Source organism: Pelecanus crispus, chromosome 28 (genome assembly GCF_030463565.1).
Source record: "Pelecanus crispus isolate bPelCri1 chromosome 28, bPelCri1.pri, whole genome shotgun sequence".
Lineage (NCBI taxonomy): Eukaryota > Metazoa > Chordata > Aves > Pelecaniformes > Pelecanidae > Pelecanus > Pelecanus crispus.
Window position 1 is genome coordinate 2118247 of NC_134670.1, and position 27488 is coordinate 2145734.

The following is a 27488-nucleotide window of genomic DNA, read 5'->3' on the forward strand; positions in this document are numbered from 1 at the left end:
CGGCATCCCGCCGGAGGAGGGAGAGGAGGTGACACAGCAGAGGAAAGGTTTGTTGGGAGATGCACACTCAGACCTTGCCTGCAGCAATGCTGCGTAATCCTGCTGCCCTGGACATGGCTCGCTGTCCCCCACCACGTGCAGTCACCCCCAAACTCCCCAGCACAAATGCTGCTGCACCTCCAAGGAGGCTCCTTTTGCTCCCATGACTCCCTTCTGGTTTAAGCTCCACCAGTGACAGGGATCATTTTGCCAACCTCAGGGTTTGTAGCATCATGCACTTGTCTGTGACCAGACACAAAACATGTCTCGTTAGCTCGGCCCCTGCAAATGTGATGAGGATGAGCTCCAGCAGGAGCTTGGGCTGGGAGCCCGGGTCAGCTCGCACGTGTGCCACCACGCTGCAGGCAAGAAGCCGGTGAGGGCAGGTGACCGCACGGCACAGCCGACAGCAGAAAAGCTTTTAACATCATTAACAGAGCGATGTTGGTGTCAGTCACCGGGAGAAATGTTTCACTCTGGATTTGCTCTCTGGGGACCTCCTATTTCGTATGCAAAGAGGGCTGCGAAGCTCTTTGATGACTTGAGAGCTGACAAAAGTACCCCAGCACCCCCCGTCCCCTGCCCTGCTGCTCCCTGGGGACCGGGAGAGGCCGCGTGCAGCGGGAGAGCTGCACGTGGCAAAGGCCACGGCCCGGCAGCAGGCAGGGAGCAGGCAGCGGGGCGAGGGTGGCATAGGCAAGGAAACCCATGGCAGCCAGCACGGCCACAAGGCCAGACGCGGTCCCAGAGGCCAGCGGGGCCAGCACCAACCTCACCCCTGTGGGATTTAACGTCAGAGAGCCCTGGTGAGATGCTGCCATCAGCTTCGCTCTCCCTGCTTCAACACACGGTAGTGTTTTTTTTGCAAGAGCCTCCTCTCCACAGAGGCTCTGGCACTGCATTTTACAGCTAAAGCGCTAAGTCATTTGGTGCAAAACATAAGTCCATATTTCCTTTAAGATCTCTTGAGCTCCTCAAGCAGCAGCCACTTAAGCGGTCCTCACTGGACCGCAGAGCGACACCAACTGCTCGAGCTGGTAGGAGGAGAGCAAGGCCTGTTTTATTGGTACAGGACATGCGTCTGCCTCATCGCCACATCGATGAATAGCTCTATTTTACCCCGTGTCAGGCTCCAGGAAAGCAGAGGATGAGCAGCTAAAGCTGCGGTAAGCCCATGCACTCCATTTAGCCAGGAGATGGCTCAGGCGAGGCTCTTCATGCGGATGGAGGTGACGATGAAACGCGAGGGTACGAAAGCTGGCACGCTGGTGGGCAGGGGGCTCTGCTCTCCCCACCGGCCGCCGTGGACCCTCCCCACCCTCTGCCCCCCCGGTTTGGCTGCAGGATGGTCGTGGGGGTCCTCGGCACAGGGCCAGTCCAGCCCTGGTGCTCTGCCGCACAGCGGATAAGGCCGTGTGGATGGCGTCAAGCTGCCACTTATTAAACATCTTTTATCCTGTTGCACACAGCGTCCCAACAGCTTTCCAGCGCCAGCGCGGACAGGAGCAGCGCAGCCCCCAATGTGCGTGGGATGGCCATGGCCACCCCGTCCTTCCTCCTGCAAAAAACCCCAGGCAGCCCCAGGGATGCCAGCCCTGCCTGGGGGGACCCGGGGGATGGAGCAGGGGGTGCAACATTGCCCAAACCACCTCCCGATTCCAGCCAAGGCTTCAGAAAAGAAAGGTGGCCAAGTCAGAAAGCCAAATCCATTTTTTGCCTGCTGTATCTGCCTCGAATGCACGTTTGTGGGGCTGCACAGGGTGCAGGGTGCCCACCCCGCGCACAGTCCGCCTGCCTCTCCCCACAGCAGGGACCGCACGTGGCAGAGGCAGCAGCTTCGCCCACAGCCACTTCAGGCCAGGCTCGGTTCCACGAACAAAAGCCACTTCTCGGCTCCAGCTTGTTTCCTGGCAGAGTTAATGGCCTGCGCTCCTCTGGGGACCCAGCACTTGTGGAGACGTGCTGGGAGGCAAGCGGCAACGGAGGGAATTAAGACCTTATTTCCTCTGCCAGAGAGAAGATCTTTAAACAAGCTTCTCAGCCAAGAACTTTAATTTTTAATTTTTTTACAGGTTTTGCAAGGGAATCTTGCTCTGCAGAATTGCATCCACCTCCAACCCCACTTAGAGCTGCCAAAGCCTGCGCTTCCCCCGGGACCAGCAGAGATGATTGAGCTGGCACGGGCATGACTTCACCCTTGCTGTCCCACCACCGGAGCCGGGGGCTGTCAGCATTCCCGGAGCGACCGTCCTGCTCCAACCCCACGTTGCAGCCCCGCCAGCCCCCACAGATCAGCCCCGCGGACCACTGCCACGCAGTGCCACAGCCCCTGGCCCCAGCATCAGGGCTGGATGAGGCCCCCGGGACGAGCATCCCTGCAAGCAGCAGCAAAGCCTGACCCAGCAGCACATCGCTCCAAGCTCCAACTCTGCTCCCTCTGCATGGATCCAGCCCTGCGGTCGCTCCCGGTTTAACCTGCGTTAAGGGCCAGCATGAAAGATACTCATTCACACTCTGAAAAGCCTTCTGGGGCACTAAACTGGAAGTCGAGGGTTCACCTCCCCTCTTCTACAAACCCAAACAGGTCATTATCCTACTGTGAGCCTCAATTCCTCCAGAAACACCCCAATACTGGGCTGTATGTTTGGCAACACGGACAAATGTTCTCTAAGCCTTCAATGGCAAGAAATAAATGCCCCTGCCTTGCTCAAGCCCTGGGGGTTTGCAGTCCCCCCCTTGCTCGGAGGCTGCTGTGGGAATGAACGCTTTGGGCTGATTTATCCGGCACATTGGCGCTGCAGATTAACACGCCAGCCCTGAGAGATGGAAGGGAGCACGAGCCAGGTGATAAATCACAGGACGCAGGCTCCAGCTCTGCCTGCCCTGCTCTGCCCACTGGCACTAAAGGTGCTGGTCACTGCGTTCCCAGTGGGACGAATGCTTGAGCCTTGGAGCTGCTTTCATGCCCCGTGCCCTGGGGAGGGCGGACGCCCGGCTCCCTGGGAGCACTGCATCCGGACATTAGCCCGACCGTGCTCCCCGCTGGCCGCAGCCCCGAGTGCAGGCTGACTGCAGGTGACGACCAAAGGACAAGGCTGCAGGCTCAGCAACTTTCCCACTTCCCATCTTGGCTCTCTGTCCCACATCCAAGCAAACATGCCCCCCCCCCCCCCCCCCCCCCCACCTTGGGAAGTTTTCCTGGAAAAAGGGAGATGCATGCTCGCTGCTCGGATGAGCCTGCCAGCAAGGGCCGTCTTGTGGGATCTGGGACACAACAGCCTGCCTTGAACTTATGCTCAAGGATGCCTGTCTTGCAAAAAGTGCAGCACAGCACAAGGCTATCCAGCTGGGCTTTTGATGAGCTTCCAGCAAGACAAACGAGCTTTCATGAACCTGTTCCATCTTCCCGAGCTAGATCATCGGTAAACCAACCCCGGCTGTAGCCTGCAGCTCAGATGAGCTCCCACCTCTCACATCCCGCACATGTCTCTGGGTCTCTGGGTACTTAGATTTATGTCTCCGCTGGAGAATGGAGGGTCTGCCCGCCCTAGGACTCCCCTTGGGTGCCAAGACCTGTCCGGGCTGGCCAACCATCAAACACTCCGCAGGAGAGGAAAGGAAAGCTAACAGGTAAAGGCTCCCCTACCCAAGGCAATCCCAAGCGCTCAGCCCTGCACGTAGCAGATCTTAGGGCTGGGTGCAGACCAGGGAAGATTTTTGCCCCCAAAACAGCCACCAAACCTGCAAACTTCTTGGCTTGCTGTAGGCAAACAGCTACCCCAAACTGCAGCAGGTCCAGGCTGTGGGGGTCCCTCCCAGGGTGCCATTAGTGGTGTAATGAGCTGGAGATAATTGCTGCCTTGGGGGACACAATTAACTCCTCCCTGGCCCCATCCAGCTGGGGCTTTTGCATTCCAGAAGAGCAGTTTTCCCCCCCAGGTTCCTTAGAAAACTTATGTCCCTCTTCCCTCTCAAAGTGAGCCTTCTGAATCACAGCCCGACTAGCCAAGTGAGTTCCCTGATGTGTGGTGATGAATTAGATTTGGGATACATCTGGCGTCTATGATTTATTTCAGGTATATGAGGCACCAGTGAAACTGGGAGCAAGCGGTGAGTAAATCAGTCACACCCTTGTGATAACGGGATTTGAAGCAGCTCAGCGCAGCCAGCTGATGGGCAGCCCTGAAAGTCCCACTCCCGTGGGGCCAGGCAAACACGAGGAGTTACGGTGCCAGGGAGTACCCAAACACGAGCAGTTATGGGTGCCAGGGAATACCCAAACACGAGCGGTTATGGGTGCCAGGGAGTACCCAAACACGAGCAGTTATGGGTGCCAGGGAATACCCAAACACGAGCGGTTATGGGTGCCACCCGGGGATGTGGGGACGCAGTCAGGAACCCTGCAGCAGCTGGTGACGCTGGGAGACCTTTATGCCAGCAATGGTCGTGGGTGCTCAGCCTCTGGCAGAGCGGTCCATGTGAATGCCCTCCGTCCCTGGGATGGGGATCACCTTGAACACGGCACTGCCCAAAGAGCCGCTCCAAACCTGGCACCCACCTTCACCTGGGGGGGTCCCATCTGTGGAAGCAGCAGAGGAAGAACCAGGCACAAAGTCCATCCTCCTCCCTGTCCCTGTGGTGGTTTTCTTTGCAGCAAATTACTGTTTCAGAAATGCAGTAGACATGAAATATGAAGACAGAAATTGCCAGTGACTTTTAATTTGGGTTCTGCCAATTTCTCTGGTCCAGCTATTGATTTTCCATAAAGATGAATCCCTGCTCCCAGCTCTCTCTGACAGCCACTATCTGGGTGTTTTGCTTACCCCGAGAGCGGAAATATATGTTTTATTAAGTGTCAGAGCTCACTGATTAGAAGAGGAAGGAAAATCAATTGTCTGCTGATATCTTGATCTCAAAGACAAGACTAAGTTCTTTATTTTGATGTTCTGGGCAGGAGGACAGGGCAGAATGCCAAACGTGGCAGACAATGGATGTCAGCTCTGCTACAGAGACAGCTCAGCTGGTGAGAAAGGGGAGGAAAGGGGTGCGTGGTATCTGATTTTTTTTTCCCAAACACATTTGTATTTGTATTAATTCAAAGAGATTCATAGAGTGCTGTAAAAACCTATAGCTCAATTGATCCCTGATGCAAAGCTACTCAAAACAGTAACATTTCAGCTGCGGACTACAAGCAGGTTTACGCTCATATTCCTAAAATCAAGACAGCAGCTTTGCCAGCTGTTCTGGATAGGGCAGCCAAAGGGATTCCATTTTTCCTTGCTCCACTCCTCTTCCCTAGAATGGCACACTTGACATCACAAGCACATGCACAAGCCACGTACCTCCTTCTACCCTATAACCTCCTGAGGGAACCTGGGACATCACAAGGCACTGCGCAAGCCAGGGCCATGCGCCTCGCCTACCACGGATGCAGCTCCCAGAGCCACCACATGCTCCTGTGCAAGTCAGAGGACAGCTCCTGCTCTGAAACCTCCGCAGCCACCACTGACATCACAACCACCTGCCAAAGACACCACAAGCATCACAGGCAGAGGCAAGGGAAGGCAAGGGAAGGGAATGCAAGGCAAGGGAAAGCAAGGCAAAGGAAGGCAAGGCAAGGGAAGCTAAGGCAAGGCAAGGGGAGGTGAGGCGAGGCAAGGGAAGGGAAGGCAAGGCAAGGGGAGGCAAGGCAAGGGAATCGCTGTTCCATTTTGCATGTTCAATCCTTAGACAGTACATTCCTAGACTGTGGAGACAGTGGCAGATCATTCTGTGATTTATTTTTTTCAGAATATGATTTGCATCTGCTAGGAAAGTATTTGGTCAGTATACAGCTGTAACTTTTTTTTTTTTTAAATGTTATACTAAGTCTAACTGTAAACTCATGTTAAGAAGCCCTTGTTGGAAGTCAAGCAGGCACATGTTAGAAAGACAATACAATGGATGTTTGAAAAGCACTCCTACTCCTTCAAGAAGACTCAAGTGACTTATACCTTGTTTGAAAACAGTACAACAGCAGTTCAACGAAAATTGCTAATAAAATGGGGTTTGAAAAGTGTTTGTTTGTTTTAGCTAGTAAAATTAAATGCACCTTGTGATTGTCCACACTAGTTGTCTCTGCTTAGGCTTTGTCTTTTACTGTTTTTTCACTGTACTGGGAGAGTGGAAGCAGCATGGTAAGTCCACATCAAGGGAATGAAAATGGGGGGTTCTGTTTATGGAATGATTGTGGTCCTCAGGTATGAATTTGTAAGATATTAAATGCACAGGTACACCAACAAGCTACTGTAGGACATGAACATATGGCACATCCATTACTGCGGGGATTTTCCCCCCGTACTGCTCTTATTCTGTTACCTCGTGGCAAACGTGAGATGTTCTGTACCTCCATCACCAAGCAAGCTACTTCCTTTGTGGCTAAAGTAGGAGCAGATCTCCCAGACTAGCTCCTCGCAAGCTGAGCCTTAAAACTACTTACTGGCCATACCTTATTTTTCAGATTCAGTGTGGGGAAAGACAATCTCAGAAATACCTGTACAGACTAGAAAAAAACCCAACTCCTTGGTCTCAAGGAGTTTCCCAAAATGACCAAACATATTTCACCGACTTACATGTCTTGCTCCTGTCACACCAAATGCCATCACACCTATTGAGACAACCACCTGCCAGGTTTCATTTGACGCACGCTTTATAGCTCTGTATCTTCCCTGGGATTTTTCATTTTACCAACTTAGGACAAGTAGTAACAAAACAGGATCTTCAGCTACAAAGAAGAACATTAATTCTCCTATGCAATGATGGACCGCTTTAAGGATAAGCCTTTTGTAATGCAAACAAGAATAGCAGTCAAGTAAGATCTTTGTTTACTACAGATATTTCATTTTCTGTGCTGTAGCAAGTGTACCTCCACCATTTACTTTTCCATCCGTCTACCACACTGAGGCCAGTCCCTTAGCAGAAGCATGCTAGCCGTGTTTCTGATCCCTCACACTTCTCTGCGTGCAGTGGATATTCCAGAAGTCTTTGCAAGACACAGGAGTCTTTCTGTGGTACGTTCAGTCCCCTGGGATGATCCTGACATCACAACAGACATCTGAAGTATGAAAGAATTGGAAAATTGTTCTTACTACAATTAGTTTTTAACCAGAAATGGCGATGTCCTGCCTAGCTGACTTTTCGTAAAGCAGCACCTGTAGTTTGAGAGTTTAAGTGCCCAGGATATGGGACCTTTTTTTTTGTATTTCATGAACATTGCAAAGTTAAAGATTTTATTTAAAAGAACTTCATTTAAAAGAAAAATAGTAAATGGCACATCATGTAATTGCTATTTATTTTCATAAACATGAGGTATTTCAAAGTGCTGTAAGACGCAGCACTAAATGTACATTGTTGGAAGAAATGAAACACAGAACTTTGCAGTTACCCAGTTCTATGCACCAAACATTAACAAATACATTAACTGGAAGAAACAGGCTAGGAAAAGGCATATATAGTAAAGTTCTTTACAAAAGTTTCTTAGTTCAAAAAAGTGATAAAGTAATATCTACTCAAATCTTTCACAACTCATTGATACTTATATTTTCGTATGAAAAATTTAGTTATGTATCAGCATCATACTCAAGTATGTACTGCACTAATTCTTACATTGCCTGTATAACAGAGATTAACAATGCATTTGTATACAAAACCATGCTCCTCAAACATTGAGGTATTACAGTACTTAGGTATGAACTTCCAGTCTAATACTGGTAGCAAAAGCCACCTCTCATAACCCAAGACATGTACAAAAGGCAAGGGTGTAGACGGGATTTACAGAAAACTCCCACCGGGGTACAAAATGCCAACCCCTAAAGTAACATCTGTTAGAACATAAGCACCATCAAACTTAGGAATGAACGTTTTGTAACGCAACTAGATGTCATCAGCAGCTCCAAATGCTCACAACAATTTAAAAAAAAAAAATCCCCACCATCTACAGTTCTTAAGGAGAAAAACAAAGGCAGTCCATTGTTGTTTGGTAGGCTTGCAAAAAACTCCTTGCAAGAACATCCATTTGCTCCGTACCTGGATAATATAGTTTGTCGATTACTTCAGGGGCTGGATTCAAAGTAAAACCAACATTCTAAACGTCAAAAACCACAATTTTTTTTAAAGAATCAAAAATGTGCAAAGTGGCAATGACTGTCCTGGTCAGCCAAAACCAAACCAAAACAAAAGTTTAGCAAGTCCACTTGTATTCTATTTTCTTTAGCAATTGTTGTTGTCTGGCTTGCAGTTTTTCCTTTTCTAGCAATAACTTCTGCTCCTCTGCCTGAAGGGAATGAACATATTCAATGGCTTTTTTCAAGATCACAATTCGTGGAGCTTTCTCATTTTTAACCAGTTCTGGAACATGGCCCCTTAGTGTCAGGAAACTTGACTGTAGACTCTTACGCCATAGGTGCTCCAGGAAATTCTGGCTGCGTCGACACCTTGTGTCCTCTGAATCGGAGTTTCGAGGACTTGAACTCTTAGGCTTTGGTTGGATCGTGGGTTTCAGTGGACAGGGAACCTTGGGTTTTAACTTTTTCTGCGGTGGAGCATCCTCACTCTCCATGTATGGAGAAGGAGTGGCATAATTATGCTGCTGGTGAATTAGTGCGCAATGCTTTAAAATCAGTTCATTCTGCTGTGTCCTGATTGATAGAAAAGTGGTATTTTTAGGACGCACTGTAATAGTAAGGGTGGTAGCAGCCTTGTTGGAGGAGGAGCGTCTTTCCTCCACTGTCACAACATCTATTTGTTCTTCTTCATCCTCTTCCTCCTCATCTTCATCATCTTTTGGTAACAGAAAATGGAAAATAAAATAGATGTTATTCTCACAGAAAACACTCCAAACAAGTATCTACCCAGACGTACTTATTGACAAAATATGTACAGTAAAAGCAGCAATGAAATAACTGATGGCAAAAACAGGGTGTGCCATCTGTAGTCAGATACAGATCTGGAAAAGTACCTAATATACATGAAATGACTGAAGAACAGTGATTTCTGAAAGTTCAGTAAGTTTAAAGAGTTTTTTTTAAAACACTTCTAATTATCAATCAAAGCGGGACTACCACCCACATAATCACAGCGGCAGAAAGGCGTTTTTTGACAGAATGCATGTATTTTGAAGGGAATCGCAGAGCTGTGGTACAAAAGGCACGCACAGTGCCACAACACAGCCCCCGCTTGGTAGAAAAGCGGCTGGAAAACAAAACAGTCGCTGGGTTTGTTCGGAGGCAGAAGGCGAAGCTGCTCCAGCCAGGGACCCTTTAAGCCGGCACTTGGTGCACTGCCAAGATGACAGCTGTTGGAAGTGCTTCCTCACCCAAAGCTGTCAAACCAGACACTAAAGGGACAGCAGGCTTTGAAACCGGGGACGGAGCACCAAGTTTATGGTGACGGTCATACGGACCAGCTCATCTACACCCGCGAAGCCACGTTTCAGCCCAAGCGGACTTCTCCGCAGGCACGGACAGGAGAGGTTATGAATTTGTAAGATATTAAATGCACAGGTACACCAACAAGCTACTGTAGGACATGAACATATGGCACATCCATTACTGTGGGGATTTTCCCCCCATACTGCTCTTATTCTGTTACCTCGTGGCAAACGTGAGATGTTCTGTACCTCCATCACCAAGCAAGCTACTTCCTTTGTGGCTAAAGTAGGAGCAGATCTCCCAGACTAGCTCCTTGCAAGCTGAGCCTTAAAACTACTTACTGGCCATGCCTTATTTTTCAGATTCAGTGTGGGGACCAGGCCTGCTGCCAGGTGCGCCTCCTGCCCCGCCGCTCCCCCGCGCCTGCTGCTGCCGGGACCGGAGGCTTACCCGAGTTGCTGCAGGTGTCGTCCCCGGAGCTGCTGCTGGCCCAGCTGTCCCCGGCGCAGCCCGCCGCCGCTTCCCGCTTGTTCTTGGGGAAGGCCATGGCCGGGTCCACGCACTTGGGCACGGCGTTGCTCAGCTCGGTGCGGCCGCTGGCGGTGGTGGCCCCCAAGGGGGGTGGTGGTGGGGGGGGGCCCCCCGGGGGGGGGCACCGGGGGGGGCGGCACTGGGGGGGGGGCGGTGGGGACGGGCAGCGGGGCGTCGTTGTCATCGTCAGGCAGCTTGCCCTGCAGCTTCTCGCTGCCCGCCTGCTCCAGCTTGTCCCAGATGGAGAAGCCGCTCCACATGCAGTCCTGGACAATGATGGAGTTGAGGTTGTTGGTCACGCCGAGGCCTGTGCTGGAGAAGTCCCCTCTGTCCGAGCCGCCCCACAGCTCATCCTCGGGGGGCAGCAGGAGCAGCTCGGACGCCCAGAGCCTGGCCTGGCCGGGAGACAGGGGAGGGTTGGGCAGGAGCTCAAACTTTTTCCAGATGTCCTCCCTGGGGGAAGCGGAGTCCGGCCCGCACAAATGAAAATCTTCTTCGTCCGGGTAGAAACAGGGCTGCAAATATTCGAACACGAGGTCTGGGTTTTTACTGACCATTCCTGGCATTACGGGTCTCTTCTTGCTTATCCGTGGGTTGGGCAATGGTTTAAGAGACAGGTGTCGTGGTTTAGCCCCAGCCAGCAGCTCAGCACCACGCAGCCGCTCGCTCACTGCCCCTGCCCTGGTGGGATGGGGGAGAGAATCAGAGGAGTAAGAGTGAGAAACACTCCTGGGGTGAGATAAGAACAGTTTAATAATTGAAATAAAGTAAAATAGTCATGATAATAGTAACAATATAATAATAACAACAATATCCAAAGCAAGTGATGCACAATGCAATTGCTCACCACCCGACGACCGATACCCAGACAGTTCCTGAGCAGTGATCGCTGCTCCCCGGCCAACCCCCCCCAGTTTATATACTGGGCATGACGTCATGTGGTATGGAATAGCCGTTGGGGCAGTTTGCATCAACTATTCTGGCTGTGCCCCCTCCCAGTTTCTTGTGCCCCTGGCAGAGCATGGGAAGCTGAAAAGTCCTTGACTAGCATAAGCAGTACTGAGCAACAACTAAAACATGAGGGTGTTATCAGCGTTCTTCTCATTCCAAATCCAAACCACAGCACTATGCCTGCTACTAGGAAGAAAATTAACTCTATCCCAGCCAAAACCAGGACAGCTCTTTATTCTCTGCGAGCAGAATGAGTTCCCACTCGTGGTGTAAAAGCCGCTGCCGCCGCCGCTGCCCCTTTGTGTCGCCCCCTCCCCGCGCCACCCCGGCCCCCGAGCTTGGGGGGATGTCGCCCGCAGGCCGCCGCTCTCCCCACCCGTGGCCGCGATCTCCCACGGATACACCCGGGACAACGAAAGAAAAAAAAGGCACGAAGGCAGCGGCTAGAGGAGGGAGTCGCTGCGAGCCTGGGCTCTGTCAGCAACCAGCAGCAGCCGCCCTGCAGTGCGGCGGGGCACCCACCGCTCTCTCGCCTCCTCGAGGTGTCGAGGAAGGCGGCTGAGGAGGGGAAGGCTCCTCCTGAGAGGGGAGGATAAACCCGCGGAGGCAGGGGCAGGCTGTGTGCCCCTTCACCTTGTCCCCTCCAGGGTGTTTTGGGCCAGCTGTGCCGCCAGGTCCTGCCTCGCCCCTGTGGTGATCCCCCCTCTCGCCCCCATGTTGGACATCAGTGGCCAAAACTTGGAGGCTCCGGCACCCTTCCGGCACCACAGAGACCACATGGAACTGCGTGAATGACACGCCTCAAAGGCGAGAGAAAACTCTCAGCGAGAACGACGACACCCTGACAGAAAACACAGTCGGGCAAGAAGACCCGCAGGACTGTGATGGGAGGAGGATCTACAGCAAGTCCGAAGGAAAACACAACCTCACAGCCCAGGACAAGAAGTTTCTTGCAAAACTGAGAAGATGAATGCTCAAGAAGCCTGGCTTCAAGACCTATGAAGGTAAGGATGTACGGAAGAAATCCCAGTCCGCAAAAAGGGACAGCTAGAGATCAGAGCCGCTCAAAGCAAGGAACAACACCACAAGAGAAGGCCATGCGGAAACTTCTGAGATGCAACACCGATCCACGCTGCAAGCTGGTAACGCAAGACAAGAAGCACCCAACTGGCACTGAGCCGATGAGTCCAGACATTCAAAACCCTAGGGATGGTGCCCGAGGCACACGCCACGCTCCTTGACAGCAAACATGACATCAAGAGCCAAGAGAAGTCTGATGTACAGAAGACAAACCAACCAAACAACACAACAGACACAGGATGGAGCCGCCCTGCCTGCCACAGGCTAGTGTCACACTGTGGTGTAACCTGCTCCTATTACCTATTGAGATGCCATCTGCTTCGCTACCACCGAACACACCCTCTGACATGGCCCTGCTCATCCCCATAAAACACTATTGAAATGAGCAGTCTGCACAACCTGCGGATGTCTGCTCGATCCCAGAGTAGTGCACAACCTTAGCCTCAACAGTCTAGGCATATCGACACGTGAACCATAGACTACTAACACTATGCCACACGACCCCAGCTGCACACCCCCGGGGGCAGGGCAGCTCCAACCCACACACACACAAGCGCAGACGGACACCACATGGAACCACGTGAACGATGCGCCTCAAAGGCAACAGAAAACTCTCGGTGAGAAGAGCGACGCCGCAACGGAAGATGCCATCGGGCAAGAAGACCTGCAGGACCGTGATGGGTGGAGGATCTACAGCAAGTCCAAAGCAAAAAAACCATCACAGCCTGCGACAAGAAATTTCTTGCAAAACTGAGGAGATGAATGCTCAAGAAGCCTGGCTTCCAGACCTACGAAGGAAAGGATGCAGGGAAGAAATCCCAGCCTACCAGAAAAAAAACCCCAAAACACTAACATGAAAACCACACGCCTCCCCCCCCCCCCCCCCCAAACCTTTAAGCCCACCACATAAAAAGCCTTAACACCTTGAGATGCAATCTGCTTCACTCCCTCTGCACAGCCCCTCCCGCGGAGCCCTGCACCCCCCCGTGCAGCAAGCTGTCTGCACACCCTGCGGGTGCGGGGCTGCGGGCTCGCCTTGCCCGCCTCTGCCCCCACGGCTCGGGCACGCTCGGCCCCGCTTTTTGCCCGAGCCCGGCGCGGGGTGCGCAAACAGCCCCCCCTGCCCCCGGCGAAGGGGCTCGCTCCCACCCCATCCCCGCTGCTCCCGGCCCTCCCCCAGCAAAGCCGGCCCCGCTTTCTCCCTTGCGGAGATGCCGCCGTTCCCCCCGCCCGCCGGCCCCCCCGGGAGCCCCGCCGAGCCCTCGCCGCAGCCCCCCCCCGTCCGGCTCCGGCACGGCGCTGACGCCCCCACGCCCGGGCTCCCCTCGCCGCTGCCTCCGACACGGCACGGCACGGCACGGCACGGCACGGCACGATACGATACGACACGGCGCTGCAGCCCCGCACCCCCGCCTGCCCGGCCGCCACCCCCCCGCCCCTCGGCCCCATCGCCCGGCCCCCGCTCACCTTCTCTCTCCCTGCAGCCACAGCCCAGCGACACCGCTCCGCTCCTCCCTGTGCTCCCCCCAGCCCCTCGACAGCCCCCAGGGCAGGGCAGCACCGACAGCACCAGCCCCTCCCCCGGCAGCCCCCCCTTTATAGGGGTCCATCAGCCCACCCCCGGGGCGGCTCCAGCCCCGCCCACAGCTGGAGCCCCGAAGGAACAGGGGGCCATCGCCTGAGCCCGCAGCACATCACCCCCCACCCCAGGGCCCTGCTTTCGGCTGGGACAGTTAATTGTTTTGCCCCGGAGCTGGCACGGCACTGGATTTCGCATTGAGCATGAGAAGGGAGTTGATGAGGTGTGATGGTGGAGTCACTCAGTAGTGTTTGCACCCATCAAGGCCTTTATCACCTTCCCTTACTCTGCCAGGGACAGAGAAGCTGGGAGGGGGCACAGCCGGGACAGACCCAAGCCGCCCGAAGGGATGTCCCCCCCATGAGCCCCGATGTCCCCCATCCCTCCCATGACTCCCAATGTCCCCCTGTCCTCCCCTGACCCCCGATGTCCCCGTCTCCCCATGAACCCCCAATGTCCCCCCCATGACCCCCTAATGTCCCCCTGTCCTCCCATGACCCCGATGTCCCCATCTCCCCATGACCCCCCAATGTCCCCAATGTCCCCCTGTGACCCCCCCATGACTCACCATGTCCCCCATCCTTCCTGTGACCCCCAATGTCCCCATCTCCCCATGACCCCCCAATGTCCCCCTGTACCCCTGTGACTCCCACATGACCCCGATGTCCCCCATCCCTCCCATGACCCCCAGTGTCCCCATCTCCCCATGAACCCCCAATGTCCCCCCATGACCCCCCAATGTCCCCCTATACTCCTGTGACCCCCCCATGACCCCCGATGTCCCCCATCCCTCCCATGTCCCCTGTCTCCCCCCCAATGTCCCCTCACGCCCCCCGCTCACCCCTGCAGCCAGCGCACTCCATGTCGAAGCTGAGGATGCACGGCGGGGGGAGGCCGAGCCAGGGCCCCTCGAGGGGGTGTCCCCACAGCCCCCCACAGCCTGTGTCCACCGCCAGCTGGCAGAGGGAGGCAAGGGGGGGTGCGGGGGGGGCCCCCCGCAGCCAGAACTGCCCCTGCCCCACCTCCACCCAGCAGCAGCCCACCAGCCCCGCGTCCACCATGAACCTGGGGGAGCCGGTCAGGGGGCACATGGGGGACACGGGGGGGGAAAGTGGGATCCCCAGGGGATACATGATACCAACAGAATTTGTGATTCTTCTGGTAGAACCCATGTTGGTTTTTAAATGTAGATACAACTATGAAACAGACATGCGTGCTTTTCAGCAGTTCCTATTTGTTTTATTACAATTTTTGTAACTGTTAGTATTTTCGTATCTGGACATCTTAAAAGGAATTTTAGATTTACAACTTCAAAAGACACTTACAGAATTACATGTCTTGATGACAGCCACTCTACTGCATTGTATACAACTCTGTTGCCCACCTTCCGTGTCCCGCTCTACACAGCTCCAAACAAGTGAAAATCTGAGATTTGATGTTCACATTCAAGCTGCAGGAAAGCTCAGTATACGGAAAAAAAGTGGTAACTTGCAGTCCCACTATTTCAGGAATCAAGAAGAGCATACACAGAACTATAAATTTTTTCATTTTGTTAGGAATAATTCCAAGTGGGTTATGAAGAAACTAATCCCCTGAGTTTGATGAAGTTTTCAAAATTTCTTTATGAAGATAAGTTCACCAACAAACAGTAAAACTTCAGCAGAACTATTATACACTGGGCAAAAATAGTCAGGCTGATACCAAAAAGCAACATGCAACATAAAAAGAAAAAAAAAAAAAAAGATACAATACAAAGGAAGACAATCTGCTGAATATTAAAAACAACCTCAACGGAGAAAAAAAAAAATTTAAAACATTAATTTTACTGGGACTCAAAAGAGTATTCAAAACAGATCTTACAGATGTCACAATAACTATATTCAGGCATTTAGGCTAACAAGGGGAATAGAATCAGAAGATACACTTTTTCCAAGCTAAGGAGATTTTTACCCAAGCCTGTTGCTACCTTTGCAACGTGTAGCTCGGTAGACAATAACTGGCAACAAAATAAGCTGAAACGCTGTAATATCCTGCCCAAATATCAGTTCCAGGTACTGTAATAACCAAGATGCAAACTAATTTTGTTGCAACAAGCCTAGACCACTTCTATTAAACATGTCCCTGGTGAAAGACTCATCCAGTTTGAGTCAGCGTTTTGAGAGTTCATTTGACAGCCAGGCAAGTCCCTCATGCAGACCAGTTCCTTCCGTAGCGCAGGCAGCCTGGACATGCCACTGTTAATGCAGAACACAAAGGAAAATTAAATTTTAAAACTGACAAAATGCAAGCCATGTTATCACAGTATGAGACTCTCGGATACATACTCAAATAGCGTTCTTTAAACAAGTTTTGTGCCCTAAGTAGAGGCAATATTGAACAGATGCTGTTTTTACAAGTTTTGGAAAGTACATATACAACAGATGGGGTTCAGACATCATCCAAAAACTCACGTGTGGGATTACCAAAATGCTAGAACGCCGTTTAGCGCATCAAGAAACAAATACAGTACTCACGTTTGGTTTATATCCTGAAAACTAGCTTCTTGGTTTTGAAAGACTGCTCTTCAGGAAATGGACATGGCATTATCTAAATTAACAGACCTCTAAAACATCTTCCATGGATATGATCTTAATGTGTCAACAGACAGACATTAAGCGAGCATTAAAGAAGGAGAGATGGTTTATGCCAAGCAACCCTATGTCTCAAAGGCTTGCGCAGATGGAATCTAACAATTCAGGAGCTACTTAACTTCCCCCCGTCTTTGTAGTGGTGAGAGTGCAGAATGCATTTTCTCCCCCAGAACTGTAAGTATTGGGAAAACAGGAAACCTCGCCACATGCTTTGTCAAACATGTTTGACAGCTGTATTTCAGTGACAGCCTGGAACATTTGTATTTTTCCAGGAGAAGGTGAGAGATGAAACACTGCAACAGCTGTGCACATGGGATCGTACTTCCAAATCACTCATTTTGAATGAGGACCTTAAACTATGCACTACAGAGTTTAACAGCAGGTAGGTGCATCTTTAAAGGAAAGAGAAGTTTTCACCTCTTTCTGTAGAGAGGAAGACTACATTTATGATATAAAGGAAGACAAAAGTGCAGCAGCCAGGAAGTTTAGCACTTACAGTTCTGTTACGCAGAGACTGAAGACCTAGTTTATCTGTCACTTCACTGACTGACATGGCATTTGGCAGATCTTGTTTATTCGCAAACAGAAGCAGCACTGCATCTCGCAGCTCATCCTCCTGAAGCTAACAGAAAAAATGTTCACGTCATTAAATTAGCTCAGTTAAGTACTTCAATGACTTCAACAAGTGCTAAAGAAACCTAAATACTGATTTAAGGGTTATAAGCTTTTTCATTCTTGCTCCTGAAGTCACTAGTAAGTAGAGTGAGAATTTAGAAGAGAACTTCTACAAGTAAAGAAATTGTCTTTCAACAGGCAGTTTAAATTTACCAGTGCCTTGCTGCCGAAATTCTTAGCACCAATTTGTTTTTCCAAAATTCTTTCTTCACCTGCTGCGTTTCTATTAAGGCTTTAAGGAACGAAAGAAAGGTTCTGACACATTAGTAGTTCTTGAACTAAAACCCTCTACAGACTTGTAGTTACAACTCAGTGTATTGTGTGACCCAGAATTACCAGGTGAATACAATATGCACTGTACAAACTCCCTAAAATTTTAAAATCCTAAATCTCTTAAGGAAGCTAACACACTTCCAAAACCAAGACAAAGTAAGTATAACAATTATATTTTAGAAGGTATCGATATTTACCATTTTCTGCAGCTCTTCTGCTGCTTCCTGGATTCTCTCTCTGTCATTGCTGTCTACCACAAAAATGAGGCCCTGTAAGAAGTTAAGAGTTTTGTTTTGAAAAAACAATGTAAACATGCAGTACTATTTTAAAAAACAAAAAACTCTTACTGAATGTTGGGACCGTCCCCTCTCTTAGGTAAGCAAGATACTCAGCATACTAAATACAGTGATATCTAAATACAGTGATATAGCACAGTAAAAGCTGTATATTTTGAGGCTGATTAGAAAAACAGACTATGTAGAAGGCTGCTTAGACAGTAACATTTCTTACGTATAAGCCAATGCCAGCTGAAACAGATCAAAACGTGGATACAGCAAAGTTGAAGAGCTCCTCACAAACCAACCAGCTGCTCTGGCACATTACAGAACACTGGTAGATCCTGAAGGACTTAATCCTTGCCAGGCTACACTCACGACTACACTTGAAGCCTTCAAGCTAACAAAGCAGCTTCAACTAGAATAAAATCTGGGTATCCCTCAGAACTTGCAGGAAGTAGTGAGGAGCCCTTCTGAAAGGAAGGGACAGAAGACAACTTTCCATATATGAGACATTACAAAACAGGTCTTTAACAATTGCCACCTCAGAACTCTTACCTGGGCGCTTTGGAAATAATGCCTCCAAGGACGTCTAATTTTACCTTGACCACCAACATCCCAAACTGTGAAATGAATGTTTTTATATACTACTGTTTCCACATTAAGACCTAAAATAAGAGAGTCAAATAGTTAGAAATAATGCTAGTGTTAAAAGGTAATTCTAATCATGTTAAACATAGTTACTTCCCAAGTGATAGTTCTCCCATATATACATAAAATGGCTTATCACAACTGAATTGCTAGATCAAGAAGCAAATTGACTTAAGGATGAAAAAACAGATCAATAAAATCCAAGTACACCACCTTTGGTTCAACAAGTCTTCCAAGCCACAGACTGCTAGAGGTTCATGGTGTTTGGGGGAAGTACTGCTACTTAATCGGTTCCTATACGCCTGAGCATCTGCTGCTGGCCACTGTCAGACACAGGATTCTGATCCAGATGTATCTTTGGTCTGACACGGTTATGTTATGGCAGTACCAGAAAGTCCATGTTTGTCTTGATTCTTATGCTAACAGCAAAGATGGCAAACCCCTACATTCTTCAGAAGCCCGTGTCTGCAACACAAATTTACAGAGTAACAAGAATGAAGACAGGAGAATTGGTTATCTTACCAATAGCGGCAATTGTGGTGATGATTATTCCTAGTTTCAGTTTACAAAGAATAGTTGTCTTAACAGCAGCTTCCAAACCAACTAGAACAAACAGAAAACTTGATTCAGTTCACAATATACGCTACAAGCTGCTAATTTAAAAACACGCATTTTACATGCAGACTATTAGGGGTTTTCTCCTAAAAAGAACGAGCTTTTTAAACACTCTTAAGTCATTGTTGACATATTGCTGTGTGCTTCTCCCCATCTCCTCTACCCAGCACTGAGGCAGAGAACAAGCAATGAAGAAAACAAGGGTCAGTAACACATTTTCATCCACAACCTACAGGCTCACAAGTTTCTAGTCAGCTTCCTTACTACTTGTGTTACTTAAGTTTTATCATTCCCTTTGAAAGTTTCTTCTGTGTAAGTCAGAATGGTTTTAAATGCCTAGCAACAATCTACAAGCAGCACACAGTTTCTAACTGATCACATTTGCTACTTCACACTCAAGCAGGGGAAATGTCTCGCTCCACCTTCAGCTAAGGCCAGTTTCACATGCACCCGAACCAACAGGAGTGGGCACTATCAATGGAAGACACAGTCTCCCTCATTCCAGTCCCTTGTCCCCTTGCTAACACATTTCTTTTGCACTGACAAACAGACATATATTAGGAAACTCCTGCCATCCCTCCACATATACCCTAAGGGCTTTAACTCTTCCTCAGGACATCACTTCTATTCATTCAGATCCACTAGGATGCTTTCATTAGGAGTCTCCACTTCTGATCTTTAGAGAAAGAAGGCCTTCTGCAATGAAATTTGCTCTTCTCTTTCTCCAAAAAAACCTTCAGCTTGCTGTTTTTCAATGTAAGCTATCTGGTAAATATGGGATCCTTAAAAAAATAAGAAAGAAAGAAAACAAACTGGAGCCTCAAAGACATTTTTTGAGAAGCATCACTGACACTGCAGGCATACACTGGACTTTTCTAAAACTGTGCAACTGCTCATTGTTAGGCATTTCAGAACACATAAGAGCAACTCAAAATACTACTCCTTACGTTAAAATCCAATGCCTAGCGCATAAGCACCTAAATAAACAGCAGGTCCTAAACACTTTCCACAACAGCAGCTTGAATAAAATGTCTATTTGTGAAACTTAAATTGCTCCATAAAATTTTGCCCAAACAAAAATACACACCCCCCCATCAAAGAATTAATTAAATAATACTTGCACAAGAAACCAAATGTTATCCTTGTTTGATAACATTCTGATGGGTTCTGAGTTAATTTCCTACTTGGTGACTACGATATATTAAGCTTTAACTGGTTTGATGACTTGACTATTAATAATACAACTGTTTCCTTAGCCTTGCAATAAAATGGAAATTGAGATTAACTACTTATTCAGAATGAAACCAAACTCTTAAAAAGACGCCTCCTTCTCAAAGACACAAACTGCTGCTACAGCAAGCTCATTAAAAAAAACATCTATAATTGTCCTATATTTTGATACTGTGAACAGGATTATACACGACAATGCAGTTTCTTTGGTATTGTCATTGTGTTTTTAAAAAAAGTTGTTCTAATGATTAATATCATGAAAGAAGGGGGGTGGGCTGGGAAGCTACTATCCAAAGCAAAGCTCCTTGAGGGGTAATAAACTCCCCAAATGCTCAAATTAAATTATCATTCGCTTGTCCCTGGGAACACCACCCCTGTCACCACATGACATTCCTCATTTACCAACTTTCTACTTTGATCATTGGTGGCTGAGTATCAAGCTGCCTCAGTTACCACAGCACAGAACTTCATATGAACTATAGATGCCGAAAAATTGAGAATTCACTTTTTCAATGGAATCCCCATCAAGACCAATAGATCTTGGTTGTCAGATTGAGATTTCCAGAGTTTACTGTACAATACAGCATGTTGCTGCTTCCGACATGAACATTTCCCACAATCAGAGAAAGAAAAAAAAAAAAAAGCACTTCTACTATATTTAACTGATTCATGACATTCATGTTACGAACAAAAGCCAACTTACAAAAACAAAATTAACGATTTCCAATTTACTACAGGTTTGTATTCCTTCACTCTTCTCTTACCTTTATATCAGTTCTCTCAAAACTTATTTATCCTTCATGTACTATTCCTCTTTCAGGTTTCGTTTCAATTGGGTAAGTCTTTGGGGGACACAAAGGGGTCATTCTGAATACAGCTTCTCAAGAAAACACACGTGCATGGAAAAAAAAAACCCAACAGCATGCAAACCAACAGTGCTTAAAAAAAAAAAAAAACCCAAAACAAATAAAACCAGCTAAATGGGGTTGTGCTGTACGGTGACACAATTCCCAAAGAATCTGACAATTTTTTTCCTGATGTATTTAATAATTACCTTTGTATCCGAAGCTCCTGAGTAGCTATTATCTCAGTTAACACTTGCACAACTACACCAAGACACACAACACTAAACTGCAATACCGAAAGGTGCACAATGGATCAATAACCTTTCTTTTTTAAGCACAAGAAACTATGAGTGAAGAGTTTTACAGATGGGTACATGTCAGATTAGGACTCATTTTTTCCACTCTAATGCCCCGGTTGCCTAGTCTAAGCCATTCAATCCTATTCTACAGTTTTTTCTTTCCTTTTCCCTCATGTTAATTCCATCTATAATGAAGACACAGGAATTATTTTACATTCATTTCCTCAGAATCATGTTAACTTTGTATTTCTGAAAAATACTTCATTATACAAGTGCATTTTTTTTATAAAACAAAATTTCAGTAACAGTGTATCATGACATGTCCACCTTTTACCACAACTGTATTTGGAGAATACAAAAGAGAGTGTGTCATGTTAGCTGTTGGCAATGGTACCTCATGAGAAATAGTCAAAGTCTGCAGAATTCAAGTTAAAGTAGAATTAATTTAGCTCTTAAGACAGACTTTGTGTTATTGAGTTCTGCAGAAACAGAAGAAAGTTGTGAAAGGGAAGTTTGAATTATAAATTAATACTCTGTTCACTATCAACTCACCCATATAATATCTTCCCCTACATATTTCACCAGAAACACCTTACCCCATCCAGGTACTTCACTGGCATACCACTTAAATGCCAAGCCTTGCCCAGCATACTTGTCAATCATAAATTCAAATTTATCACCTTGAGGAAAAGTTTCATCCAGTCCCAGTATTCATTCACACATATCTCCTCAAAAGTGCTGATACACAAAGCACAACACTAGGAAAAACTTCTTTTCCATCTTACAGGTATAAATGAATCCCGTGATCTCCAATGTAACATGTTCTGCTTCCAAACATCCAATTTAGGTTCTGTGATACGGTCTCATCACAACATGGCAGAAGTTTCACCCTCTTATACTACATAGCAAGTATGATGCGGTCTCATGCTCTGATCCAGTCCTGTATTATGAATATAATCCATGCCTTAAAAGCAAAGTTATTTTAAAAAAAAAAAAAAAAAAAAAAAAGAGAGAGCCGCAGCGGCTGCCCCTGCTGCAGGGTGATCTCCGTGCCACATTTCACTCCGGCTCGACGCCAGCGGAAACGCAGGTGCAGGGAGACGGGGCTGAAGCCTCGCACGCCCCGCTGCAGACCCCGGAGAAAAAGCGGGGCTCTGCCTCTCCTCGCCCACCGCGGCCGCGACCCCCGACAGCGGGCTGGGGGGGGGAGGGCGCCGGGGGGCAGACAGCGAGAGCACGGCGGAGGAAAAGGGCAGGCAGGCATAGCCCGACCCCACCCCCTTCCCCCCCGCCCCCTCTCCTCCCCCGGCTCGTTCGCTTTCCGACGGCCCCGCAAGCCCTGAGGAAAGGGGACAGAGAGGTGCCCCGTGTCCCCCGCGCCTTGAGCCCGCGGCCCCCTCCCGCCGGACTCCCCTCGCCCACCGCCAGCGGGACGCGTCCGTGAGCGGCACCGTGCCGCCATCGCCCCTTAGCCATGACGACGCGCATCCGCTTCTCGCCGAAGAGGCGTGAGAAGAGCGAGGAGACGGGGGCGGGTCCATGGCGGCTCCGGCCGGGGCCGGGCGGCGGCGCAGGGAGCGGGAGGAGCGCGGCGAGGAGGCGGGAGCGCGGCCCGGCCCTGTCTGCGCTCACGGATCCCCCCGCAGCGAGCAGGCGGCTGCTGAAGCGCGGGTTCGCCCGGCGCCGCCTCAGGAAGCGCAGGCGGCAGCGGCAGCTGCGGCTCCGTGGGCGGGGAACCTCGCGCTCGCCACACGCCCCGGCTCCAGGGCGGACAAAATGGCGTCCCGCTCGCCACGGCCGCCCCGGCTCCAGGGCGGACAAAATGGCGTCGCGCTCGCCACAGGCCCCGGCCGCGGAAGCAGCCTTCGCCACACGGCCCCAGCGCCCAAGGGCGGCGGGGACTGCTGTTTGTTAACAAAACAGTAATGGTGGAACAGTTTGATCTGTGCTTGTTTGTCATAAGCAAGGAAATGCCATCAAAGAAAGTCAACACAGCTTGGTGTGCTATGAAAAACAAAGCAAAAATTATTTAGTTGAGCACTCCAATGAGTGTATTTAGCACCCAAAACCTAAGACTTTAATCTTGGACACTGGGCTACTTCTGGAAGTAGGAATAATTTGTTACCTGCAATATGAGCTGTGTCACAGTGCAACTGCAATGTATCTATTTAGGTTCACATTTTAACAGTAGCTGTTTAAATACAAGCTTTACTCAAAATATTTTGGGGAAAAATGGACAAAGAATCCTTGCTTTTGACCACATTTACAGCTGTCAAACCCAGTTCCCAACCTCTGCAACCACATGAGGAAATGCAAAATACAAAACAATTTTATCTCCTCCCCCATCTCCCACAATTATTTTCAATACCTCCTTTACTGTCTCTCCTATCCTGCTACTCCTGTTTGCCTCTTGTCACTGGGACATTGCCCAGCCAGAGGTGCTACAGCTGCACGCTTGCACCCCAGGTTGAGATTATGTACTGAGACACCACTCCCTTCTGTGCCTAAATGCCCGCATTTAGGATTTACATGACTGACTTAAGCAACTGACTTAAGCAACTTTCCGTACTTCTCTACAGAGCACTAAGCCCACTCACTGCTTGGTACCTTTATGATCTTCTCTACTTCCAAACAAAAACATAAGGGATTGTAGCAAGTCATTACATTAAGTACACTGCATGGTGTGATTCTGTGTAAGTATCAGAGGAGCGTTTTCATAATTAAGATTAAAGACATAGTATTTTAAGCGACAATTAAAGTTGGCTTGCTTTTTTGCTCCTTAATTTGTAAGACAATTTTAGTTACCCAATTAGTGCACACCTTCTGCATTGGCCAAGAGCATTTCAGCTTTACCCAGCTCATCTCTTGGATCTGTAAAGGTGTCCTTAACACGCCAAGTTCCACTGCTGGTTACTCAACTGCCAAGCTGGCTTGAGTGAAAAAGGCCAACTGATGTCACTGCTGTCCAAATAATTTCCCTGGTCTGTAATTAAAAACCAGGTGTAATGCTAATTACCAGTGCTCCCCTGCACTGAGGGACTCAGCTCCTCGCAGCTGGTGGTGGCAGTGCTGGCCGGCGCGGGGTGCCTGTCGCGGGGGAAGATGGCGCCTGCAGCCGTGCTGGGCAGCGCAGAAGGGAACCGCGCGTGAGCGGTGGGGACCCCGGGGACGAAGCCCCCCTCCACCGCCCCCGGCTTTCTGTTCCCCAGAGGCCCCCCTCTGCGCCGCTCCAGCGGGAGGAGCCGCGTCTTCAGCGCTGCCGCTGCCCGGAGGTAGGGGAAGCCACCGCCGGGGTCTCCCGGGCCCTCCCACTGCTGCCTGCCCCACTGAGGGTGGCCCGGGCCCCTTCCCGGCCCTCAGGGACACTCTTCCTTTTTGTCGTTCGGGGTTTTTTTTCCTCCTTTAGAAGACGACGAGGGGAAGCATAGAGCTGTCACTGGATAAAGGGGCAGAAGTGCTGAAGCCTGGCTTCCCGTTGACTTCTTTGCTGTGTATCCTCGTCCCTAAGATCACAGCCCAGCTCTTTCACCACCATTGCCCCCGTGCACACTGGGATCCCCTCAGCATACCACCATGCACCAACACCCTTTCTGTCTTTTGCCTTCCAACACCTAGGCAATGTGTTTAATTTCTGCTGTGTGTCCTAGAAACTTTCCCACTGTCACTCAACTCCTTTCACGTGCCTTAATTATATATACCCCACAGGTGCTTTGGATCTACCTGTGTGGTGATTTGCCTTTCAGCAAGCAAAGCTGAGTAGGTAACTGTTGAGCTCACACTGAAGGCACTGGATCTTTTTTGTTTATCTAGCTGCCAGTTTGGGAGAAATTTGTAGAAATGTAATGTGTTTGTGATTTCTGTCTTTCTGACAAATGAGGTTGACTGTGTGTTTTCTGTGTCCAGTTTTGGGCCCCTCAATCCAAGAAAGACCTTGAGGTGCTGAAGCGTGTTCAGAGAAGGGCAACGAAGCTGGGGAAGGGTCTGGAGCACAGGGCTGATGGGGAGCGGCTGGGGGAACTGGGAGTGTTTAGCTTAGAGAAGAGGAGGCTGAGGGGAGACCTTATCGCTCTCTACAACTACCTGAAAGGAGGTTGTAGTGAGGTGGGTGTTGGTCTCTTCTCCCACGGAGTTAGTGATAGGATGAGAGGAAATGAGCTCAAGCTGCGCCAGGGGAGGTTTAGGTTGGAAATTAGGAAAAATTTCTTTACGGAAAGGGTGGTCAGGCATTGGAACAGGCTGCCCAGAGAGGTGGTGGAGTCCCCATCCCTGGAAGTGTTCAAGAAACGGGTAGATGTGGCACTTGGGGACATGGTTCAGTCTAGTCTACCCTTGATTGGTTTAGTGTGGACTTGGTAGTGTAGGTTAATGGTTAGACTGGATGCTCTTAAAGGTCTTTTCCAACCTAAACGATTCTAGGATTCTATGATTCTATGACATTTGGTCAAAAGCTGTGTCTCTTGACCAAAAGGCACAATCTCATGAATGTAATTTGCTCAGAAGATGCCACAAGTGTTAAGTAAGTTAGGAATAAATATACAGATAATAACACGACAATAGTTCAACTCTCTTAATTTAGATTAAAATTATTAATATTTGCTAATATAGTTTAAAGACTACTTGTGGCTTATTACCTTCTTATCATGCTAAAAATTTGTGTGATGAGTCCAAACACTGTGATATAAAAAAGTAGGATTAGATTTTTGCTACTAAGAAATACTTAACTCACTACTTTTCTTTATAAAGTACTGCATGATTTTCTTGATAAATACCTTCACAATAAGAAAATCACTCTTCTTCTTAATAAATCATTAATAATTTTTTTCTTACATTTGGAGAAATGAATCATTACAGACGCCACAAATATCTATGCATAAGGAGTGTTGGCACTTGGGATAGAGCAGTCCTGTCCGCTTTGAGAGCACTGGCAAATCTCTAGTTTTTAACGTGACCACCATTTAACTCTTAAGTATTAGTGATACAAGTTTTTCTAGTTCAAGGCAATTCTCCTGGATGTATTAAAAATATTTCATAGTGGCCACCCGGTATCAGTAAATGTAATTGGGAGAGCATTGAGCTGAGCTTGCTCTGCTTTTGGGAGCCTATTTTTCTACAGGTGTAGTGATGCCATGATCTTTTAGCCAAATGGTTTAAACTGTCTTAATGCCTGTAAAGTGCAGTTACATCATCCACATAATGGACTGATATGATGAGAAGCCAGTGTATGTCTCATGAATGTTAATTCGTGAGACAGAAGCTGAGTTTAGATTCAGTAGGGTGAAGTTAAACTGGTCAAGTAACTCCAGCTGATGCGCATGTCTGGCAGTCTTAAAATGTTTGTCAAGCGTGTACTTTCATCAGAATCCTTTTGATAGTCATCCTAAAGCTTGGTTTAAGGGAGCATATTGGGGATATATTGGGGAGCATATTCTCTGGTGGCTAGTGTTGTTAAAATGGGAAGTTTCTGACATAATCGATTAGTATTAATCTAAATTCAGCATATGTGTAAACTATACCCTTCAACAGTATTTAAAACAAAATGGTTGTGATCTGTTGTGTGTGTGCACGTGCTTGTAACATTTGGATCCTTCTGTGCAGAAAGACTAAATTGGGTTATAGTAAAAGTTTTTAAGAAGAGAGTAGTATGAGCCAAGAAACCTATCCATTATGCATACATGCATATGAGAGCACCAACACACCTGGTTGAGTTGGAGGTTTCTCAAAAAGAAAATGGAACAAAACACTCTCTCCTAGTACTGTACTCTAGAAAGATAGCTAAAGACTACTCAGCAGGCTTCTAGCATACTTACAGAGTGACGTATAAACCATACTGAGCTGAGACACACTCCCTGCTGAGTTTTAGTATGTTTGGTTATAACTAGTTCTGATAATGCTTCTAGAATAACCATAATGAGCTCGGAGACAACTGATGTGAACTGATGTGGTTCTAGTGTGAAACCATAGAAACACAAGTTTAATTTGGGGGACAAACTATTTATGCTGTGTAGACGTATATTTATACACTCACTGCATTCTCATCATTGCAGTACCGTGCATTCAGAGGCCCAGTTTTTAGTGATGAATGTGTGCAGTTGTGAATGTTTTTCTTGTATGTGCAAATGCCTGTGTGTATTGTATTTTCATACATGCGTGTAACATTTGACTTTGTGCAGGAAAGTGTTTGTTTTAACAAAATTAGGGTCAGAGATTTCTGCTCAAAGCAGTCTTTGCTGTGCACCTCACTGAATAAAGCATGCGTAATGGCTTTTAAATGCGTGTGTTTGATGGATGAAAGGAATGGGGTAGATGGAGTAGATTATTGGATTTTAAGCTCTATTTTAGGACTTTGTGTCAACCAAAGCACGGTTCGGTACGTCCAGTATGTCTTTTTGTGTCACACAGTAGACACAG

At 48.5% G+C, this 27488-nt stretch overlaps 3 protein-coding genes across 3 annotated transcripts in view; all 3 read right to left on the minus strand.

Annotated features, from left to right (window-relative positions):
• Positions 1-27488, minus strand: part of LOC104032779 (polypyrimidine tract-binding protein 1-like) — a 213163-nt gene that overhangs the window by 159985 nt on the left and 25690 nt on the right. The gene's annotated exons all lie outside the window — the stretch shown is intronic.
• On the minus strand, positions 8258-10543 carry LOC104035490 (N-myc proto-oncogene protein-like). The gene is made up of 3 exons (XM_075725285.1): positions 10172-10543; positions 9897-10098; positions 8258-8856 (listed from the first exon to the last, which is right to left on the minus strand). Exons 1-3 carry the CDS (start codon positions 10541-10543, stop codon positions 8258-8260), a joined length of 1173 nt encoding a protein of 390 aa, XP_075581400.1.
• Positions 15735-23922, minus strand: LOC142596191 (ADP-ribosylation factor 4-like). Its single transcript, XM_075725263.1, has 7 exons — positions 23901-23922; positions 22532-22984; positions 18614-18694; positions 17999-18108; positions 17363-17434; positions 16714-16839; positions 15735-15821 (listed from the first exon to the last, which is right to left on the minus strand). The coding sequence occupies exons 1-7, from the start codon at positions 23920-23922 to the stop codon at positions 15735-15737; spliced, it is 951 nt and encodes a 316-aa protein (XP_075581378.1).

What these genes read in the sequence shown, in the direction of transcription:
- LOC104035490 (XM_075725285.1), bottom strand. Translation starts at nt 10,543, where the DNA reads ATGCCAGGAATGGTCAGTAAAAACCCAGACCTCGTGTTCGAATATTTG. An exon ending in GCGAGAAGCTGCAGGGCAAG is followed by an intron (nt 10,099 to 10,171) that starts CTGCCTGACGAT and finishes CCCCCCCGGTGC; the next exon opens with CCCCCCCCGGGGGGCCCCCC. An exon ending in CGACACCTGCAGCAACTCGG is followed by an intron (nt 8,857 to 9,896) that starts GTAAGCCTCCGG and finishes TGTTACCAAAAG; the next exon opens with ATGATGAAGATGAGGAGGAA.
- LOC142596191 (XM_075725263.1), bottom strand. Translation starts at nt 23,922, where the DNA reads ATGCTCTTGGCCAATGCAGAAG. An exon ending in TAAGGGGCGATGGCGGCACG is followed by an intron (nt 18,695 to 22,531) that starts GTGCCGCTCACG and finishes TGTTTGTTCTAG; the next exon opens with TTGGTTTGGAAGCTGCTGTT. An exon ending in AGTCTCTGCGTAACAGAACT is followed by an intron (nt 15,822 to 16,713) that starts GTAAGTGCTAAA and finishes CTGCATTAACAG; the next exon opens with TGGCATGTCCAGGCTGCCTG.